The sequence below is a fragment of the Notothenia coriiceps genome, unplaced genomic scaffold (assembly GCF_000735185.1).
Source record: "Notothenia coriiceps isolate Sejong01 unplaced genomic scaffold, NC01 NC01_scaffold00005788, whole genome shotgun sequence".
Lineage (NCBI taxonomy): Eukaryota > Metazoa > Chordata > Actinopteri > Perciformes > Nototheniidae > Notothenia > Notothenia coriiceps.
The window spans coordinates 383,369-407,506 of record NW_011338489.1 but is presented as its reverse complement, the minus strand read 5'-3'; the positions used below and the strand labels follow the sequence as shown (position 1 = coordinate 407,506).

At 41.3% G+C, this 24,138-nt stretch overlaps 1 protein-coding gene across 1 annotated transcript in view; it reads left to right on the top strand.

The window, feature by feature from the left end:
• The window catches only part of LOC104943230 (rap guanine nucleotide exchange factor 6), a 73,240-nt gene that overhangs the window by 31,382 nt on the left and 17,720 nt on the right, over positions 1-24,138 (top strand). The window contains 9 exon segments of the mRNA XM_010768573.1: positions 96-272; positions 2,031-2,138; positions 2,372-2,575; positions 3,074-3,182; positions 3,300-3,543; positions 9,186-9,343; positions 11,922-11,936; positions 16,230-16,470; positions 20,937-21,104. Coding sequence (XP_010766875.1) covers positions 96-272; positions 2,031-2,138; positions 2,372-2,575; positions 3,074-3,182; positions 3,300-3,543; positions 9,186-9,343; positions 11,922-11,936; positions 16,230-16,470; positions 20,937-21,104 — 1,424 coding nt within the window.

Sequence of the window (24,138 nt, the reverse complement as noted above, 5' to 3'; positions counted from 1 at the left end):
CCACGCGCGCGTGTGCAGGCGCCTTAAGAGTGAGGCTGTATTATTCTTTTCTCCTTGTATTCTCTCATGTTGTGTGTATATATATGACCACCTAGGGAACCCCTGCAGCGTCTGATCATGCACCCTGGTGCGAGGAGCCGTCGGTGGTGGACCCCCACATACATCGAGGACTTCCTGCCTGACCTACAGGACTTTCATCTCAAATCCATGGAGGTCGGCCAGGAAACGTGCTGGTGGCGAGTGCGTTTTTATATCGCAACCTTCGAGACACAGTGAGTTGTTGTTGTTTTTTTGGAGCGTTTTCTGTTTGTATGCTGCACTCTGTGTTACAGGTGCTGGCCACATTGTGCGGCATGCAATGTGTTGCGCCAAGGAGTAGATAGTAAAGTCAAAGTGTGTAGGATGTTCACGGTCCTTTTCTGGAAGTAAAGGTTTAAAGGTCAGCCGACTACACAAAATCCACTTTTTCAGTAATTTTATACATAAGCATGCTGTCCCCTCTGCTGGTAAAGAGATTTCTGAAAGTTTCAGCGAAAAAAGATTCTCTCTCTTTTTGTCCTGACCTCCATTTCTATAAAAACCTGTCTGAAAATGAGCTGATCAGATGTTGGCCACTTAGTGATGTCATAACGATTTTTTGGCTTGTGTAACCATTAGCCAATCACCAACCAAGGTAACACTCCCCACCTTATCACCTGAATCTCCTCCTACAGCACCATTGTGTTTAACCAAATACCTCGTAGAGGGGCGTGGGGAGTGGCACCTTATTTTCATCTAAAGGAAAAGACTGAGAATCAGCACTTTTGAAACAGGGCTGAAACAGAGGGGATTATGGGATGCTGCACTGCATGATCTGTTTGGTATTTCGAGCCAAACACTTCAGAGACATGTTTGTATACATCTGAGAACTATAATATATTGATGAAAAAAAGTATAATAGGGGACCTTTAAGGGTAGTTTTATATCCAAAAGTTGAAACTGTATACATTATTTCACTCTGTATGTGTGCCTGATGGTCCTTACGTTCTTAGCACTACTTATGTTTTGTATTCATGCTTGTCGATGAGAATTGTTGTCGCTCACATCCCGATCGATACACGTTCAGCCAGCTCAGCTGTCTTTGAGCACAGCAGCGATTTGTCCATGCCTGGCACTCCCACTAACCCAAGATTAGTCGTGTACTGTCAATACTCTTTATGTGGTTGTCATTCAGGCTCATAATAATCTTTAGCTCCGTTAAACAGGATCTAATCCTGTACAAGACGAGCAGGGAAAATATACAGTATGTGGAAAGAGAGGAGGAGGGATGGCGTGAGAAGTGAAAGAAAACGTGGAAAGTAGACATTGATTGATTGAAGCTCCGTGTTGATGCATTGGTTTCTTCTCTGACCTTCTGCAAAGGTTAGAACAATGTTACCACTGGTGTACATTTGCAGAAATAATTGTTTCCGGATTCCCTTTGCTTTAGGTTTTTCTTCCAATTATTGTTGGCAAAATGAAGCAGTCAACTGATTGTTAAACCTTTCCTCTGCAGCCACGCACATGATCATTATTTAGACTCCCTGCTGTTTCCTATGTTTTACAGTAAACACTTCTAAAGGCTGTGTTTTTTTATGAATTAAAACTGACATTTGATCATTAGCAGTGCATTGCGGCAGAAATTAAAGTTGATGTTAACTGATTTAACCATTAAATATAGATGACAAATATTTAACACGGGCAGTTTTGACAGCATGTAAGGTAAAGAGGACTCCACTTAAAGCAATCTTGTTGTCAAGCATTTAGCTTTCCAAAGTGTCCCTGAGCAACTACTAGCTCCCACGGTCCTGCAGAGTAGTTAAACATGACCTCTGACCCCACACCTACAGTACAAGCACTCTGAAAGAGCTCTCAACACATTTCTTGTCAAAGCAAAGGTACTTAAATACTGTTAGAACTGAAGAGGTAAAGTAAAATGTGACAGGAACTGTGTCAAAAGAAGAGTGTGTTTTGTGGCTCCACTAAATAAAGCTTTCAATGTGTTCTCACAGGTGACGAGAATAGTGCTGCTGTGGGTCAACAACCACTTCAACGACTTTGAGGGCGACCCGGCCATGACACGCTTCCTGGAGGACTTTGAGAGACATCTAGAAACTGCAGTAAGAACAAGTCAAACTTAGTTTTTACTTCTTTTTTTGTCATTTTTGATTCAGTTCAGATAGTGGATTTGAATTCCCTGAGTCCCTCAAGACATAGTCAGAATACTAGCTCAGATCAAACCATTATTGTACTATAATTGACTTTCTCATGCAAAAGCTACTTAGCACCCATCAATAAAAAGCCAATTTAAATGCAAGACTTCTCAAACTCAACATTTTTCCATCTTTGTCAGAAAATGAAGGGCCATTTGAGGCTGCTGAATATAGCATGTGCGGCCAAGGCGAAGTGGAGACAGGTCACTCTGCAGAAGGCTTCCAGGGAGTCTCCGCTCTACTTCAGCGTGCAGGGCGGCAGCGAGAGAGGGTTCGGCATCTTTATTGAGTCGGTGGAACCAGGGAGCAAGGCAGCCGAGGCCGGACTCAAACGGGGAGATCAGGTGAGAGGACAAAAACAAATAAGCGGTGTTTCACTATTAGACATGATGTATTTCTACATTTTTAAGAAATATACCAAGCGGTACATAATATCCAACTTCCAACAAAATCTCACAATTTCCAAATGCTTTCCCGTTTATGATTTGATCATGTCTGTATTGCCTTATACAGCACATTTCCCAACTGACTGCTTTGTTTTTACATTTAACTATAGCAAAAGCTGACAAGAAACAACCGTTCTCCATTCAGGCTTCCCTGCTGTCATACTGCACTGCACACTTCCCTTTTTAGCGTCATTTAGAAAGGAACCACATTCATTTCAGTCTTTGTATTTAGTAAACTGCTTGGGAAAAATTGCCTAGTCAGGACAGTTTGGAATAACATTGTGATAGGCATACCAGAATACAGCTGATGTATTTCAGATGTCAGAAAAAAAGATAAAATATATTTGTCTTGAGTGAAATGCATGCTATCAATTTCTATTTCATTTCTTGTTTCAGATCATGGAGATCAATGGTCAAAACTTTGAGAACATCTCCTTCTCCAAAGCAGTTGACATCCTGAGAAATAACACACATCTCGCCCTCACTGCCAAAACCAACATATTTGGTAAGCATTATTTGTACTCGCACACAACATATCGAACAATCTGCTTTAATTCACATCAGTGCTAATCATTTGAGAAAGCGACCAAACCCCTCCTCCTCTCTTCATACTTCCATCTAGTGTTCAAAGAGCTCCTGAGCAGGATCACGCACGAGAAGAAGAACGGCGTCCCTCACATTCCCAAGATCCAGGAGAAAAAAGGAAATCGCTTCTCCATCCCCGACCTTCCCGGAGACATGGAGTTCCCGACAGACCACAAGAGCACGAGGAAGATGAAGGCCAACACTGTGTCAGGAGGACGGAACAAGATCAGGAAGATGCTGGAGAAGACGCGCTTCAGTATACTGCCACCCAAACCATTCAGGTAGGCAGACATGTACACTGCTGTCTTCATTCAGCCAGTGCTTGAATGGGAAAGAAAACCTAATATTCAATTCTAGATGATATATGAGAGCATAAGCAGTCAGAAGGACTCCAGAAAAATGTTATCTTTCAGCCGGGCACCACTCCTCTCTAACAGGATCTGTTTACCATCTCTCTATCAGTATTGAAGCAAGCTGTGACCATCTGCCGACAGAAAATCTTGGTGTTGTGATCAGATATCTAAGCGTCTTGGTTTTGCCACTGAACTGAAATACTTACGGCCCCTCAGGAAGCCATAGAGAAACATATTTAGCCTCTCCTTGCAGCTTGTATGACCCGGAAAAGGAGATATGTCATTCAACTTAAAGGGGACCTATCATGCAAAATGCACTTTTTTACGTCTTTTATACATGAATATGTGTCCCCGGTGTGTCAGGGAACACAAGGGAACACAACCCTCTCTCTTTTCCTCCATACCCAAATCTCTAAAAACGGGGCTGCAACGGATCTGATACAGACTGATACAGACTTGAAGTATCTCTGACGTCAGGAACAAGGAGCTCCGCCTATATGGGCAACTCTCCACCTATCAGGGGAATGAGAGGTTGCGTGGCATGGTAACAGCATGGTAACATGATGCTCGTGCCTCGCCCCCCTCCTTTGCAGGGGGGCGTGGTCAGCTGCAGCTCATTTGCCACAGAATCAGCCCTTGTGAAGACAGGGCTGGAATAGAGCAAATAGAGCAAAATGAGGCATGGCTAAAATGCATGATCTGTTTGGTATTTTGAAAAAAAAACTTCACAGACATGTTTTATATAGGTATGGCCCTACAATATATTATTCAAATATAGCATGATAGGTCCACTTTAATAAAAATACTTGCCTTAATTTTGGTACACAGAGATAAGTGAAAGACCCTCCTGATTTCAAGCCATGGGTACAGAAACAATACAAAACAATGTGTAGGTTTTCTTTTGCACATGTCTTACTTTGGTCGCAGTCTTTTAGCTGCTGTAGCGTCAATTGATTCCAGCCAATTCATGAAAAATGTAAAAGGCATTATCATCATCGTATAACCATTGTCGTTGCCATCCATAAACAGCCAATACACTTGCAGCATCTGGAGCAATTTAAAGCAATTGTGCAGACGGAGGCTCATATTCAATATTCCAGCCGTGACGAGATGATACAGGCTTGATTTCATTTCATCATTTCATGCCTCTCTAGGCCTTATTATACTCCAAACTGTGTCAGTGTGTGTGTGAGGGAAAACGATGTTCCATGTTAATTACAGAGCGAACCGTCCGCACAGTTAACTCACACACACACACACTGTCATAGCTACCTCCCCTCCCTCCCTTTTCTCTCTCCACTCTCACAGTTTCTCGACAGTCATTATGTCCACAAAGCCACACAGTTAGCATGGAAACTGATTGTGTGTCTGTCTCATAACGCCACACGCTATCAGGCGGCCATTGATCTGATCTTCAAAAGGCTCTCCACCGCGTTCTATTTATCGACCAAACAAGGGGGCTTTCATTGCTTTATATTTTTCTGGTAGGCACTATTGAAACCACTCTTTGGTTTAAATGTATCTTTAAAAGTACTTTCTGTCTGTGTACAAAAGGTACGAGCTGTTTTGACAAAGAAGACAACTTTATAATGTTGCCTCCCGACACATTTTCATCCTACAACAAGCACTGATGAATCTCGATTGCCCCGAACCACCCGTCTCGTCTCTGTTCTCAACTCCACTCGCTTTAACCAGCCAGACACTCGCAAGCTTGACTCACTCCCAATTTAAGACACAAACTGTTGCCATGGTGCAGTCTGTCCCTATAATTGTATTTGTCTCTTATTAAACACCTGGCAAGTTTAAAGAAGGAAAATGACCTTGTGTAACAATTTAAAATCCAATTGAGAAGCTCTTCTTACACAAACCCATCGACTACGCTGCTGCCCGTTTCTGTTCTTTGCTGACATTGTGCTCAGGCTAAGATTTTATATGACAAGGACACGGCGGCAATAAACGGGTCGTTTTTCTGCCAAATGAAGATGTCTCGGCCTGTGCATGCACCTTAACACGCTTCCCATATTGACCAGCCGTGTTGATTTACATTCCACAGATTGGAAAGCAATAGACCAAGGTTTAAGCCCCTGAGTCAGTCGGCCTCAGAAGTCTCTGTGATTTAGTGAGACGGCAATTAAGTAGTAACCTCATGTCCCATGATGCCATTTCATCTTCTCTACTTCTTTGTGATACAGCTACATTCAATCATGATGCGTATTGCCATGTTGTGTTATTAAGTGATTGTGCATCTCGACATTCAACTTACATGAAGTCCACATTTTACTGCAAGCTCACTGGACAGTTGCAAGGAATATATATGTGCTGTTTTGTGGTCAGACTTACACTGTATGATGTTTTCTAAAAAGATTAACAGAGAGAATGTAGTTCCCTTGCCTTTTTAAGAAGTCACTGACTGAAAGCTTGCTTATTATAAAGATTGTAGTCCTTTGATGCTCTTTTTTATTAAGACTAAATATTCTAAAGATATCATCCTTATGACTTCCTGCTACTTGCTGACATCTTAAGTATTTTTTTGTGAATCGGGTAAAATAGTGGAGTTCCTCACAAACCCTGCAATTTCCTGTCATCTGCTGTGTATGAATATATGCTGGCATTTAAAAAATGTTCTTCCTTTTTAATTCAGCAAACCTTTCAGTGTGTCCACACTATTGTATTTTCAGTTTCCTACATGTATGTTTGTGTTTAAGTATGTGTAAGAAATGAGAGGCTCTGCTGCAGCTGCTAGCTCAACACTCCAGCAGAGCTCTGCTTCTGTTTTTCTTTTCTTTTGCTTACTTTTTCTTTTCATGCTTTTCAATGTCGTCTCTCTCCCGTTTGTCTCCGCTGCTTCAGGGGCCTGTTTCGGTAAGACCTCTTGCGTAACTCCCCGTCCTCCAACCATTTGATTCAGTATCCATCTGCAGCCGGCGCACAGCAGGCAGTCACACACACTCACTCACAAACACATACCACACCACTGACCTTCAGCAGCATTCTTAGAGGAATTCATTTGAAGATTTCATGCTAATTTCTTTAACTCAAGAATCCCACTTTTCCCGCAAAGTCAAGGTGTTCCTTCTCTTCCTCTGCACGCCTTCTTTCCATCTTAGATTTCCTGTCATTCGACCATTCGATTCAAAGGAGATCTATTGGTGTAAATTAAAGTGTTAAATGGTAGAGAAGAGAGTTCTGGGCTAGTGTTTTGGTGTTTGACAGTCAGTACACCTGCCAGCTGATTCAAATCAGATAGATACCTATATCTATAACACATAGAAGCTTTCATATTGTAGTATATGCTAGACATCTTCTACATCTACGTTATATTTAATCTACCGTTTAAATGGTATCATACTCTCACCAACAGGATTTGCTATATCATACAATTATTTGCTATTATCTGTTAATGGTGTCCAAAATACATGTATGTGACAGTCAGACGTATCCCCTATCATCAGAAGTGCGCCTCATCTTCACATCTAATTATATTTGCCCTTAACCTCCATTTGTCTAAGTAAAGTGCAAATATGATCAGACCTTAAAATGAGTCCCATGCTGTCCTCTTTCTAAATGTCCTTTTTCTTTTTCTCCTCCTTTCTTCACCAACCTGAATACATTTTGAATATGCCTTTTTGTTTTTTGTTCCTTTTCTTTCCTTTCCTTTGTCTGTGTTGACTGTCCTCCCATCTTCGAGCGGTGATGATTACATAGGCTTTTCTATAGCAGTTGTTCCTTTGTTAGTGGAAGCCCTGCATCACTGCAGTGTGTACACACTGTACAGACACACACACAGAGGGATGCTACAGTACTGTTAGTATGCAGGGAAGGACAAGACGAACACCATGTGTCAGACACCCAATTACAGCCTGCGACTCAAACTCTAAACAACAAAATATTGAAATGTGTAGTTGACATTAATAAATCATCACATCTTTGAAGTGACAATTCAAGATTGCTATTTTTTTTATTCTGTTTCAGTCTGAATGAATATGCATTTACCTACATTCTCAATCTTGAAAGTTTAAAGCTGCAACAACTGTTTAGTAAAGTTGTATTCAATCTTGGAGGAAACCCACTCATATCATTTGAGGCAGGGCTATTTCAATCCACAATACCTAATCTATCCATCTATGGATTTGTCTCAAGAGAATCTTCTTTTCCATCACATGTGTGCAGGTCCAGCCAGTCTAATGAGACTGTTAATGTAAAGGTTAATGTGTGCAGATCCCTGAGCGCCGCAGGTAGAGAGGCAACTGTCTCTCAAGTCCAGTATTGCCTCATATTCCAGCCAACTGCTGGACACACACCTGAGAACAGAGGGATTCATGATAACACTATGGTGGAAGAAGTACTCCGATATTGTACTTGAGTAAATTAGCAATACTACAGTGTGAAAATACTAATTTGTGCTTTAGTAAAACTACAAAAGTGTTGACAACATAAATTACCTTTAAGTACCATAAGTGCCCATTATGCGGTAAGGCTAATTTCAGAATCATATATCATACAATTTCATTATATCATCACTTTAATGTTGCATCTGGCAAAGAAAGGGGTTTATTTTAGTCATTTTATTTATTGCTGGGTAGCTTAACCTATAGTAATATATCATGATTTATAAGTAAATGATATTTTATGAAAAATGTTTCGCATTAATCTGCAAAATAGCTTGTAACTAAAGCTGGAAAATAAAGGTAGTGGAGTAACAAGTAGGAAACTCGCTTCAAAAATAGATTTAAGTAAAAGTATAAAGTAGCATAGTGCTGTAGTGAGTACACTTCACGTGAAGGTACTTTAAATGTCTACTTAAGTAAAGTACTGAAGTCAATGTAAGTAGTTACATTCGGCCAGAACACGGGGGGAAAGTACAAATGTGCAAATAAAAACACGTTCAGTCACATCTGAATGAGCTAAAATCGTCATTGCTTAATGAAACTTTGTTACATTAACCTATCATTTATTTTCAAATGTGTTGTGCTGTCTGCAATGCTTGTTTGTGTCTCTGTGGTCTTGTGCGTGCCTGTCTCTTTGTCCTGTGTGTGCTTACTTACCTTGTGTCTCTGAACACAAGAGAACTCGTGTCTCTTGTCTCTTTCTGTGAATGCTCCTTATCAGTTCCTGCCATTCATGAAACCGCCTCTCAGATGAATTTCAGCTGTGCTGCATATTAAAATACAAATATAGAGATATTGAAATGTTTTGTTGTCATTCTGCAAGAGTAGACATTTTGATTAAATCTCCTGATATTTTGTTATGAGTTATTATATGTTCAAGATGCAGGTAAAGGCGCTCAATCTAATGCTGGTGCTTAAAAGTCATAAAGCATAAGGGAAAAGCATTCAGGCAGTTTTTTTGAAAGATGTCTACTGCTGCGTTATTCAAAGCCTCAAATGAATTGTGGAAGATTAAATTATGAATTGAAGGTTCAAATCTAATTCTCCTGTTTTCTTTCTCTCTCTTAATACCACACCCTTTTTCTTTTAACACCACCCTTCCTCTCCCGACACTCCTACCTTCTTCTTCCTTCCCTCCTATCTTCCCTCTCAAATCTCCCCCCGTCCCTTCTTCCTCTCCAGTGACGGGGGCATGGGTCAGTCTCAAGATGACAGCATTGTGGGTACCAAGCAGTGTCGGCACAGCGTGGCAATCATGCCCATCCCCGGCAACCTGTCGTCAAGCAGCCCCGACCTGCTGCACCCGGCCGCCAGCGTCCTCGACTTCTCCAACCCCGCAGGTGAGAAGAAACTCAAAAAATCAAGAAGGATGTCTCTTTTTAAGAAAATATTCCCAAAGTATACATAAAAAAATAAACACATCTAGGTACATAGATGAACTACATAACAGATGACAAATCCAAAAATAAATAACACAATAATAGTAATACAATTATTACAAATAAAATAATGGATACATTATTAATACTCAGGTATACATTAATTATACTCATTATATTGTTCTATACTTGACCCGTTTTTCCCACCTTTCCTCAAAGATATGCATTTGGTTTCTAATTCTCATAGTCTTTTTCTCCATTACATAGATTTCATTTACTAGGTTATTCCATTGCGAGTTTACTAAGTTATTATCTTAGCCAATTCCTTGTCATTTGTTTGATGATCGCTTTTCTAATTACCAGAAACAAGTAGGAATCTTTTTTTTGTATTTCCTCTGGTGTTTTCCCCAGTAATATTTTGGGTTCTTGTTGAGAGAAATGCCGAAGATATTGGAAATGTCTCTTAAAACTGTTTCCCAGACGTCTCCCAACACATTACAGGGATGACTCTTTATTACTAATCTTAACCAGAGCATTTAAAGGTTTGTTGAATAATCCTTTTGAACATTCACCTTGGGAAAAGCACAGCCACTCCAACATTTTAATAGGATTGAACCAAACTCGACAAACTCAGAATGTCTGAAAAACCTCAGAGAAAACGCCATGTTCTTTGGATGCAGGGATAGAACCACTTTCATCACACTCAGTGGCAGTTGCTCTTGACTTTCATGACCTCATTTCAGGTTTCTCAGTCAAACAATTTAGTGCTTATTTCCTGAAGTTGTTTGTCATCCTTGGCCTTGTTGAACAGTGAAAGCCACTTGTTGAGTAAAGGACTCCAATGCTCAGTGAGCGCTGAGAGACGCTGTGCACACAACCTGTCATCCTTGAACATAATCGCATAAAGCAGTCATATGAGGAGTGTAGTGTCGGTTAGTCTGGAACTGTCTTTTTTTCCTCCTTGAAATACCTCAAAAATACTTCATGCTAACAAAGGAACATGCCCTAAATCACCTTAAGCAAGTCACTGGAGGTTTCTAGCACAGGTGTACACACACACACACACACACACACACACACACACACACACACACACACACACACACACACACACACACACACACACACACACACACACACACACACACACTTACCCAGGGGTCTTTTTGCACTGCTGTTGCAGAATTGTGTCCGTCGGAAAAGGATTAACCTCCTGGACTATAAAACGTATTTATTCCTTTCCTGTCAGGAGGGTTCCTGCACCCGTTATAATTTAGACTAACATGGAGCGCTCCCTGTGGATATGTGTGTGTGTTTGTGTGTTGAGGGGGATGACATTTTGAGAGGGGAGAACAAGAAAGAGAAAGTGGAAAGGTGAAATAGAGGGAGAGAGTGAATGTAGTCCTGATTTATCCCACCAGCCATTTGTCAATGAGCTACACACACTCAGACAGGCGCACACACCCACATACACACACTTGCATGTAGATTTGTGGTTGGTAGGCTATACATCACATGTGGTCGCTGTGTGCTAGAGTACAAACACGCACCAACTGTGACACATAAATCATCCGCCATTCGATCAGCTTTCCTTCTGTCCTCTGGCTTCCCATTTGATTTAATGGCAAGGCAGCCTTCTTAAATACAACGTTTCAGATGCTTTAAAGAGCTTTTAGTGCCACACAAATCCTACCTGGATTTAAAGTGGAACTATCATACTATATTTGAATTATATAAGTCCACTTTAAATTAGCATAAAGATCAGAATAAATAACAAATATTGATATCTCAATTAGACTTTTTTATGGAGTTAGACAACTCTTGGGTTGTTTTAAAGTGCTTTTTAGGTTTGTTATTTTATATTAGCTTGTCGCTAATCTGTTTCCTTGTCATTTTGTGGCAATGTTTTGTCTTGTCTGATCTACTCTTACTTTATTAGACAGTCTAATTCAAATTAAATTTAAACTTTTATGAACAGAGCTTGTAATGTACTTCAAAGTAAGCAATGGATGGTTTGTAAACAAATCAAAAAATGGTTTTGCCGATATGGATCAATTTATGAAGTATTCACATGTGTCTAAAGCACAGATTCTGTGGTTCAAGCTTCTCAAATAGGATCGTTTGCTATCTTCTTCTTTCCTATTAATAAATGTATTATCCCTGAGTGTCAGATGGTTTGGCTAAAAGAGTCAGTAATTTGAAGACAGCTCCTTGAGTCATGGGACATTTTATGGACTGAAAGATGAAACAATGGATAATGAAAGTACTCTAGTACATTCCTAATTTAGACAAAATATGTGTCTTTGTGTCTTCTCAGTGAAGTTGCGCTCTCTATAGTGTAGGAATTATGAGTCACACTCCTCCCCTCTGGTTTCCCATGAACAGATTAAGGCTACAGTAGAACATCCACTGGTCTTCCCCCCTATTGTTTGTAAAATGTGCCACAATGTTTCCAGGAACTGTCTCTCTTTACTCCTCACACACTCTTTCTTCCGCTCATATTCACTGTGATTTTTCTTTCTCCTTTCTGCTTGCCAAGCTCTGGGACTCTACTGTAAGTATACACATCTTCAATGCAAAAGCCTGAATGTGTTTCATAATAAATTGATCCCAAAAGTCCCCTCCATCTTGACTGTATTGTTCTTTAATCCATGATCTCTTTCCCCCCTACCCAATCTTCACATTTCTGCATTCGTAACACTACTTCCCATCTATTCTTGTGAGAACATAAGAGTTTCTCTCTCAAAAAAAATCAAACTACTACAACCAGTTCATTTAAGTGTTTGTGACCACAAGACAGTGATCAATTTGAATCTGTTGACATATTACTTGATTGCAATCAACATTATTATGGATGGTTAATAAACATCAACAGATTGCATTTAAGTCCCACCTTATATCAAACTGTATGTTGTTCTTCTCCAGGATACATATCTGCTCTATAAATCACATATGCTTTTACCTAAAGAAAGAAATTCATATTTTATATATATAAATCGTTTTTCTTTCATGATGGTGCCCCCACTGTTTGAATTATTAAAATAATATACTTAGATTGAGAACTTCCACCAAAAGGGACAATGAAATTGCTTCATTCCAAACCATATTTCCATAAGGCAGCAATCACGCCGTGCTATCATATGCCTAACAGACAAACAAACGTTCTCCAGGGGAAAATGCTAATGGCAGTGTTTCAGGCTATACAGTTAATTATTTCCTCGGCTGCAGCACGTTAAACAGCATGTAAACGTTCCTGCAAACGTCACTCCGGCCAGGTTAGATTCTGAGGAGAGCCTCACTCTTTAACACCACTAACCATATTGTCTGCCCACTGCTTGTAAGCTACAGGGCAAATGTCTCTGTACTGCTGCGGGAGGAAGAGTTAACCCGCAGGCTGCTGTCAATCACACACTGACTCCGACACACCCTTCCAGCCACTGACACAAGAAGGAGCTAAAAAGAATATGGCACCTAATGAGGCCATATGGATTTATAGTGTGTGTTTGGAAGGCATGAGTAGTTTCAAGCTCTGGCTACCGAATGAAGAAAAGATCCATTGTTGGGTTTAGTTTTTTCAGTAGTTTTGGTAGTAACAAGAAGACATAAAATAGCTCTGAGGCTCGCACTAAAGAGGAAATACCCGAATAAGAAATCCTTTATTCGTCCCACAGCGGAGATATTTACATAATTACAGCAAAGGGGACATTGCAGATAGAATGTGTAGAATTACATTAAATGTGCATCAATAGAACTTTTCTAATTGAGTTTATTTCTCCGAGCTCTGGTGTTAACTCCAGCTGCTCTGCTCCCTCTGCTCTCCACACCTCCGGCTCTCACGCCCTGCACTCTGCTGCTTTGTATGCTTTCTCGCTAGATTTATGTCTCCCGACTGTATGATGGAGTGACTGGGAAATGCTTTGGCATCGAAGGGCGAGGAGTAAACTGAGGCTTGTGGGAAGTGTTTTGCCTCTTTTAGTGCTGTGTTTGCAAAAAAATCCCAGGAAGACATTTTTTTTCCCTCCTGTGTAGAATTCCCCTTTGGCTTCAGACCGTGAATACACTCTCTGCTGTTGATGAAAATAAATGATACTTTAATAAAGGTGATAATTGATTGGATGTGTGGCTGCATGGGCAATGATTGTCCTCCTGTGTGCAGGTCAGGTTGCAGCTCATACAGAGGATTAAACATGATTAAGCCCCCCGGATATTACAGCCAGCTATTTAGCCCAGAGCCTCCCACACTTTAATCACAAATCAAAGCTAATGAGACACAAAGCATTTAGCCTCCTCTCAACCCTCCATCGCCACTCTGCTGCACATAAACAGAGAGGAGCTTTGAGACTGCAGCAACACAGACAATTACACACGTATTCCTGTGGTGCAACATTTGTAGGTTTGCTTTTAGGAATCAATGCACTCATTGCCTTCTTCAGGCAAACAGTCAGTGATCATTTCACTTGTCATATTAAGTGCATATGTCATGTGATTTAAATCAATAAGCTCCCAGTCCATAGAGAGATCATTCATAACCAAGATTGGCCATATCAAAACATCAATATGTTGACATTGAAGGAACCAATGACTGCAAAATAGAAAAGTGAAATGAACCCATTAAACAAAGCAGGGGTGTTTGAAGAAATAAGACGTTGAAACACTATAACTATGAATTGAAAATATAGATGTCTAAATAAACAATTTATATGTAAATAATCTGCCAGCTGCAATTGCAGAGGAGAAACATTTGTGTTCCTTTTATATTAATAGAAAATGTACATTCTTGTCAAATCGCAACACAGACAAAAAGAAACAGAAACCAACAGCAACATGGTCACATCCACACTGAACTTCCCTTAAAATATCCTCACTTCTTTTATTCATACATCAAAGATGTTGAACATGCAGGGAATCCTGTACACACACAGTTGTCTTTAAACAAGCCGAGCTGATTCATCATGAGCATTCACTCTAACATTATTGTTCTTGGTCTTGCCTTCAGCCAATTGTTTCTTCCTATTGTGCTGCAGCTCTTGTCATTAAACACACACACACACCGAAAGATCCCCAGAGTCAGATAACACAATGGCGATGACTTTAACCCTTCTCTGCCTGTTTAACAGGAAGAAATGACTGTTATTTGCATTCAAATCAATTTGAACAAGTCCAACTCAGCTTTTGTATTTCTGTAGATGCTTAGGTCTCTTCATGATCCCCTTCCAATTTCAGTTAATGTTATCCAACTCAACACACACTCTCTCACACACACAGCAGTACGACAGCTGTATCTGGTCTGTCGGACTCCCTCCCCACTTGTCTCCGTGCAGCGTCCATGACTCATTGTTTTAAAGCTCCTCGGCTGCCTGTGGCTAATGGGCCGTACCCTCTTCCTTTCTCAAACACAGCGATCTTTAATGCAGTGTTTGACTCAGGGGAGACGTTTCCATTATTTACCACCATGTGAGTCGCGTGCAGCTGCTCCAGCATCACCACTAACATTCAAGCTTTTATTTGTCCCTCTTAATATTGAACATATAAAATGAACACTAATCTAATACGGCAGCTTACATCATTAGAGAAGACGCACTTTTATTCTTGTTGATTTTTATTTAATGAATTATTCACTTCTGCATTCATTGCTTTTTAATTGCTACATTACATCATACGTTGAAGATAATCATTCAAGTTTAGTATTTTATGATCTTAAATTACTCTTTTATTCTGTCTAATAATAGTTTTCTTAAGTTAAGCGAAATAAGTGACAGGAATAGATTGTAATTCCTAACTCAAATGTTATTATTACATAGCAAAACAAACCAAAGAACAATGGGTCGCAACACCTAAACGAAGTTAGAGAGGATAATGTGTAGAAGTTTAACATGTATTTGATTGAACCTACAAGCATGTTTGCTGTAAGATTCCTGCTTCCTCTACCATTGTTATGCAGCTTAAAGAATGTTTCCTTTTCCTTTCGAAGTGCATGCGTCCTTGTTTTTCCGTCTTGCTTAAGCTTTAGTAAGGCTCAAAAAGGTTAAAGTGTAAATGTGAAAGATGCTTTGTAATTGATCTTGATGGGGGTACACATAGCCCCAGGTTTGTGCTGATGCACAGTATAAAAACAAGTAAACATCTGTGTGTTCTGTACTTTTATATGTGTGCATTGTCATTTCTGCAGCCTTGTAGAGTTCTATAACATAAAACATGTCAATTATGTTATCAAACTATTGTAGAGATGTTGCAGTTGGAAGACACATATCCATAGAACCATCATGCTAGTCTACTAGAACATTTGCTTCAATGAAAGACTGACTGAATTTACAGCCAGGCTGGAAAGTAGATAAAGAAACAGTGTTATGATGTGCCTGGAGAGTAGGATCATTTAGTAATGCCATTGCTGAATGTAAATAGTTGGATATGTTGAATTTCATTTGAAAGTAAGTTACTGTAACACCAGAAACCATTGTGCCTTTGTTTTGGTTTTACATCAAGACGTCTTGGCAGGAGAGGTGCCCGCTCAGCAGATCTGCTCACTGTAGGAGAAGTCTTGTCACTTGAAACCCTCCATAATGTAATGAAAATAGAATATGGAAAGCATAACCTAATAGCATTCCACTACTCGGGCTGACCACATTTAGTAACAATCACACATATTGGTAGATTACCCAGACAAAGATAAATGCCAAGAATGACAAAAATGCTTTTAAATGAGTGTTTTATTGTCGTAGACTTCATTCCATTTAGTTTTATTGCATTATTGACATGTTACAGTATTGGCCTTCAGATACAGTACCCATCAGCTCAACTGTAATTGGTCACTGACAACTCTCCTCTTCTATTTCCTCTTCGCTCTCAGATATCCCAGACCAGGTGATCCGGGTGTTTAAGGCCGACCAGCAGAGCTGCTACATCATCATCAGTAAGGACACCACCGCCAAGGATGTGGTCTCACACACTGTCAACGAGTTCGGCCTGGCGTCAGCACCCGAGACCTACTCCCTCTGTGAGGTGTCAGTCAGCCCGGAGGGGGTCATAAAACAGCGCCGCCTCCCCGACCAGCTCTCCAAACTGGCTGATCGGATCCAGCTCAACGGCAGGTAGGAAACGCACACATTATTCTGGAAAATCTCATACCGAGACCTGGTTGACTGGTGCTTTAATAATAATAATAATAATAATAATTCATTACATTTCTATTAGTGCTTTGCTCAAACCGCTTTACATTATATATTACACGTATTAGACATGTAACAGTTACTACTGTGGACAATACCCACAGGAGCAAATTAGGGTGAAGTGTCTTGCCCAAGGACACTAAGCCTAAGCCTCAGATAGTGGTTTTAGTCGTCTATACTGTGTGTTTCTGTGTTTGCAATTGAAAGTACACAAGGCAACAAACAAGAACACTAAAATAAAGTCGAAAGCAACACTATTTCATGCTAAGGGAAGCATATTGGTCATGGATAAAATGTCGCGCATGCATTTATGGTGGATCTACTGTAGGGAATTGGACAAAAGGCAGCTGGAAGCAGAACAGAACATTTGTGAATGTATATGTTGCGTTGAAGTCTTGAAAGACCCACTGCGATTGGATTTTAAACCAGAGTCCTGCAACATTTTCCTTCCTTTTTTTTGTCATTTTATATTTGAATGGGTTCGGATTCACGGAAGACCACACAGAGCTCAGAACTTGATACGACTACTGCAAGTTTGTTCTGTTAATAGGCTACACTGTGCAAGAGTTTAAGGTGATGTCATATCTTCCTACTAACAGACTTCACACCATCCAACAGTTTGTACAACACGTATATATTGATTCACTTCTTGTAGAGCAGTGGTTCTCAATGCTGCTGCTGGTGATACAGGGTGCTACTCTGTGATGTGATTATTCAGTGAACATTTCCGAGGTGTAAATGAGTTTCTGAGTAAGTGGCTCCACTGCAGCCAGCAGGACTCCAGGTGCTGAGCAGCAGGATGAAGAGCCACTGTCCTAGTTCAGTCAAAGGATAAATCAAGTGGTATTTTCCCCCTTAAAAAGTGTTGGAGAACATCTTAAGCTGCTACTCCTAACATAACACATGCTGGCGTTCCTTAAATAAAGAAAAACAACAGTTTAGATGCTGGTTAAGGGATATTTCATAACGCCAAACCATCAGGGATGATACATTTCTGTTGTGTTTCATCTTGAAAATGTTCACTTTATTGGCGACTTATCGCCACATAGTAGGTGGAACATTTAAGGACACCTTGCGCCATTGCTAGTTTGTTTTTCTCCCATCCCTCTGTCATCTTGATGGCTGATATATTCCCTTTTAAGATGAAAGTTAGTGGGACGTAAAGGGTAATTGGACCGCGGCCGTGAAGTCTGCTTTAAAACGGCTCCTCGGCCTGCTTTTTCACCGTTCTCTCCCCCTCTCCTTGTCTCCCGTGGTCCCCCATCAGTCCTCTCCCAACTAGGTTAGCATGAATATTTCATCCTCTGTCAGGGGCGGAGGCCTCAGCAGACAGCATGGTCCGTCTGGAATAATTCATAAACACACTCAAATGCACACCGGCACATACAAAGATATTAATGCAGACAGTCGTCGTCCCCCCCCCTCCTAAACACAGTCACGCAGCCATCCCATCCATACCCATATAGACATGCAAACTGCCTGTTTACACGGCACTACTTTTTTGCATTCACAGACTTTATTTACATGCATCTACAGTATACACACACACACACTCTTACCAGGGAGTCCTAGCAGACACCTATGGACACACACTTTCAGAGGGCACTTATGGGAACACTTTCCCGTGTTCCTGGTGGATGGCTGGGCTGCAGTGGGAAGAAATTGCCCTTCAGTGAGAAATTGGTTCTTTACTTTCCTTTTTTCCCTCTTATCTCTGCGCCATTACTGACATGTCATTTTTGGCAGTATTTTGATATTCAAACACATAACGCAGTGTCGGCAGGATGTTTGCGTACTCGCAGTGAATGTAGTTATCAGGAGTAGTACATATATAGAGACTTGATTTTCTCTCTCTGTATCTCGCCTCCTCCTCTCCCTCACTGCAGCTGATGATTGACAGGCAGGCTAACAGGGCATGGGACTAGCCAATAGCAAGCCTTGTTCACACAGCCCAAAAACATATAGATGCTGCTAGGAGACATAATGCTCAGCACACACACGCACACACACACACACACACACACACACACACACACACATAGGCTGTTTTTTAATGGCTTGGCTCCAGTGACTCTACCTCACCATTGTGTCCATCTTTAATGTAGTCTCATCTCCTCTCTATACTGTATGTGCAGCTCTGGAGAAACCACTCCACATTTTTCTTGAATCTCAATCTCTACATGTATGGCAGCCATTCCATTCCAGTGTCGGTTGAATTCCTACACAGATAAATGTTGTCAGTAGTTTATAGAATAAAATAAAAATTATTGTACAGGTTTAACACATAACTATAAATAGTCAAACCAGAGGAACTGATAATGCTGCAGGGATCTCTAAATGTTTTCCACAGCTCTATATTTTCTATATCATGATTTTAAAGGTTATTTTATGTACCGTAATTTTCGGACTATAAGGCGCAACTGAATATAAGCCGCAGCAGCTAAATTGAATGATGTGTACATATATAAGCCGCACTGGACTATAAGCCGCAGGTGTTTTAATGTTTAATTACCATATGTAAGGGTTCGTGCACAGAGGGGATTTTCGGGGAAGAGATGGCTGTTTGAGGAAGCTCCCATTTATTAACATTTCAACAAACAAGTTGCATATTTGCATAACGTATTCAAGTGTTAGCATTTAGTGCAATAGTAGCTACAGAACATGTACTGTGCTGTGTAAACTGTACTGTATCACATAGCGTTTCAGACACACAAACTTTTCAACTTTCAAACTTAAACGGCACGTACCGGCAGTGATCTACAGCAGTGGTTTTCAACCAGTGGTACGGGGACAAACTGTCTCGCTCTCGTAATGTCTGTCTGTCTTGCTCTCGTTCTGTCTCTCGCACCACTCTCGGTTCCACTTTTACTTTTGCGCGCTACCTGTCTCACTCTTTTCGGCCTCCAGCTTTTCCTGCTGGAGCCCGCCGCTTAAAGGTGGGGGGCGCGGATCGGCCATAGAGCCCATAGAGTTAAAGGTGGTGGACTGTAACCTGTAAAATCCATAGATTTAGGAGGTCCCCTAGTGGCCGTTAGCTGTAAAAATCCATAGATTAGCCGCACCGTTATATAAGCCGCAGCGTCGAAAAATGGGAAAAAAGGCGCGGCTTATAGTCCGAAAATTACGGTAATTAGAATTACATGTTGATGAATGTAGGCCTTGGTCTCTTGTCCACTTTGGTCTTTTTTCCCCATTTCTCATCTCCTCTTATTTCCTTTTCCCTCCTCTCGTCTCCTTTCACCCTTCTCTCCTCTCCTCTTTTCTCCTGTTCTCTACTTGATCTTGTCTTGTCTCCCTTTATCTTCTATCATCTTGCATCATTTCCCATCTGTTCTTTTCAACTTATCCTTATGTTATGTGTTCTTAAATTGCTCAAATCTAAATCTGTTACTACATCCTTCAACATGCATACTCTAATCTGCTTTTGAGAAAAAAAATATATATATGAAACAGCTCTTATGCTTTAACTTAAATGTAAATCTACCATGATCTTCTCACCTCACGTCCTCACATCTCTTGTTAGCTGCTACCTCCAGAGTAACCAAAGACAATTTAGTGTCACAACCCATGCCAACACTTTGCCCCTGGGGGCTGCAGGTCTAGGTGCTGAGGAGCAGGATTCCTAGATGGCCAAATTACATCTCCATTAGAGTGGAAGTGTGGGAGGGGGGGTTTGGGCGGGTTCACACATACTGGAAAAACACAACAACATAAGAGGGGTGGCCTGCTGTTGGAAGCACTCGCAGAGCACTCATGCACCTGTCGTCTTTATCACCTCTCTTTTGCTGAGAGCTCATCTCTCCTCTCCTTCTTTAGCGCAGGGTAAACTATAACTGTAAGCTTTATTTATCTGGTGCAAGTAAACCAGATGGTGTCCACCCACCTGTCTGCCTCTGCACCTTTATGAAAGCATCTGAGGGTACTGCAAAACTAACTGCATCTGCTCTAAAATACTCAGAGACAGCTTAGACATAAACATTACTCTTATTATTTGTTTAGTTTTCAATTATTATACACTTTTACGATAACTTATTAGGGAAATGACTATAAATATAGTTTCTAAACACCTTTATTTCATGCAGGATCGTGTCATGTGCACTGAAAAAACTGAAACCTTGGCTTTAATGAAATGTATTATGTCATGTTAATACTAGCTTATAAATCTGTGTGAAATCTGTTGAGATAAACATTTATTGAAGTCATTGTTTCAGTGTTTTCATTGTGACACTCCACAGCACTACCCACTATAGAAAAAGTTCAACTATATCCCTCTGATCATGTTTAAAATGTGAGAAAGGTTTAACAAAGTAGGAACATAACTTTTACTTAATAGTATTGCTCCAAATCCAACATCTTATCCTCTGTCCCCCTGTCCTCCTCCCCCGAAGGTACTACCTGAAGAACAACATGGAGACGGAGACGTTGTGTTCGGACGACGATGCTCAGGACCTCCTCAGAGAGAGTCAGATCACTCTGCTGCAGCTCAGCACCATGGAGGTCGCCGCCCAGCTGTCCATGAGAGACTTTGAACTCTTCAGGAACATCGAGTCCACAGAGTATGTACCGTAATTTTCGGACTATAAGGCGCACCTGAATATAAGCCGCAGCAGCTAAATTGAATGATGTGTACATATATAAGCCGCACTGGACTATAAGCCGCAGGTGTTTTAATGTTTAATTACCATATGTAAGGGTTCGTGCACAGAGGGGATTGTCGGGAAAGAGATGGCTGTTTGAGGAAGCTCCCATTTATTAACATTTCAACAAACAAGTTGCATATTTGCATAACGTATTCAAGTGTTACCATTTAGTGCAATAGTAGCTACAGAACATGTACTGTGCTGTGTAAACTGTACTGTATCACATAGCGTTTCAGACACACAAACTTTTCAACTTTCAAACTTAAACGGTGCGCTCCCAGCGCACGTACCGGCAGTGGTTTTCAACCAGTGGTACGGGGACAAACTGTCTCGCTCTCGTAATGTCTGTCTGTCTTGCTCTCGTTCTGTCTCTCGTACCACTCTCGGTTCCACTTTTACTTTTACGCGCTACCTGTCTCACTCTTTTCCGGCCTCCAGCTTTTCCTGCTGGAGCCCGCCGCTTAAAGGTGGGGGGCGTGGACCGGCCATAGAGCCCATAGAGTTAAAGGTGTTGGCCGTTAGCTGTAAAAATCCATAGATTAGCCGCACCGTTATATAAACCGCAGCGTCGAAAAATGGGGAAAAAGGCGCGGCTTATAGTCCGAAAAGTACGGTAATCTATTTCACACACTAACCGGGTGTTTTCGACGGGCTGCTTCCAGGTTTTCTGCCACTTTACCAATATAGAGCTGGGAATAAAGTGTCCGGTTGGCCAAGTCCAATTCTGTCAATGCTTTGGGCGAAGTCTTTAAGTGTTTAGTATTTTCACTGGTGTTAGTGTCTTTGTGTTTCACAACGTGTCGAGGAGTCGTCTTCTCGGGTAAGGTCCGTCTGCGGGTTTCCGTCGTCAACTGTTTTTAGTCCCTTTCCTATCGCGGATGTGATGGTCAATGGATACACGACTCAGCGTATAGGTCTACGCCTCTCCACCACACACACACACACACACACACACACCACACGACCACACACACACACCACACACCACACACAGCAACCACACACACACGCACGCACGGCACGCACGCACGCCGACACGCACGCACGCACGCACGCACCACGCACCGCACGTCCGCACGCACGCACGCACGCACGCACGCAACGGCAGCGCACGCACGCACGCACCGCACGCACGCACGCACGCACGAACGCACGCACTACGACGCACGAACGCACGCACGCAACGCACGCACGCACGCCGCACGCGACGGCACGCACGGCACACTAAACACACCCTCTTCTCATCGTTGCGGTTGTGTTTGACAGGATTACAAACCGTTACAACCCCCTCGAAAAAAAAAAATCTCGTCTTTACGATTCAATTTCCACGACAGTGCAATCCTTCCAAGCAACATCGCATTAATCTAAACAAAAGGACTTTACTCATTGGAGTATTAAAATTAGACAAAAGATCCGTTAACAGGACCGACAATAACGACTTGTAAGCGGATGGAGAGAGTTGACGTGGACAGGAATCAACTTGACTCAGTTGTTGACACAGACGTCTGTTTTAATCGTGCAATCCATCCTACTTTGACACAGCTGCTTGGCGACGCGAGAATGTTCTACAACGGTACCCGACCCGGATGGTGCTCAAGAGACTCTCTTGCGAGAGGTTGAATCTTCCTTCATAGGAAAAGAGAATTACATTCTACTTCATTAGAAATTCCGGTACATTATTTTTCCACGAACGTTACGAACACTCGATGAAACTGGTTCTCTCCGACTTCCTACAACACCACTTGTAAACCCAAGAGACCTTCAACAATTTCAGTTAACGACGGTCGAACCTCCTCGAGTAGACGTTGAAGAAATTCCTTTTCGTATAAGGGACGCAGCTTTGACCCAGTCGTATTACATTCTGAGTACGTTACACTACGCTCCGTCGTTCATCTCTGACCTCTGTTTCTTAATCTGTCTTGGTAAACATTTTGCGAAGAACTAACAACTACCACTAAGGTACAGTGGTACACGTGTTACGACGTTTCTTCAAACGTCTCGGAAACTCTTGATGAACCTCGTCGACAAAATGTCTAGGAAGGTATGACTGGTGGACCACGTAGTCTAGTCATTGACCTTACAGTTAAAACTAAAATCGATTCACTATCTAACTCCAAACAGAAGCACAAAAGAGATTACACAACTCACCACACTGTGAATCAGAACATTTTACTGAATACAGAAATAAACGTCTAAGTACCATGGACTTTCTTTAGCGACTTATGTACCTGTATGGACGAATGTTTCAGGGTCCTCCAAACAGAGGGTGGCAACCAACAGACGCATACCTGCAGCCCCTACGTTTGTTTTTCTGACGCACGGACACATGTTCCAGGACCATGATACCAAAGTACCCTTTCTCCTGTTTCGAGAGATGGTCCTTGGTAACGTTCGTCGATATACTTCTGATGGTACAGTCGCTCTTTCGTGTCGCTTCCTAGTGTAAACACGTGGTTCTGAAGAGTCATTCTTTCCATTAACATATAATCAAATTGCTCCTTGTGAGTTTAACACTTACAGCGACAAAGACTATTTCAATATATTAATGATATTATTTTACACATAGAAACAAAAAGAAACCATCCCAATACCTGACTTAACCCCTTCTTCTCCTTCTCGGCTCACCCATTTTCTTCTAGACAAACTCTTGGTTTTTCACCTGGACGTAGAGTCACACATGGAGTCACATGACGTGTTATGATTTTCTCATACACTACCAAAAGGTCGCACTCACAAAAAAATATATAATATGTCCACATATATATTGTGTGTGGGTATATCTTTTATTGTACGTATAACGTTAAAATATTTTGTTTTCTACCAAGTCATAAATGACTTTGCACGGGAAAGACACCGTAAATTCCTTTCAGTTTGGAACCAGGGTGTTCGACGTACTTGTTCGTCGAAGTTCACAAAACGGTTGAAGGACCGAACGAAATAGTTGGTCTGG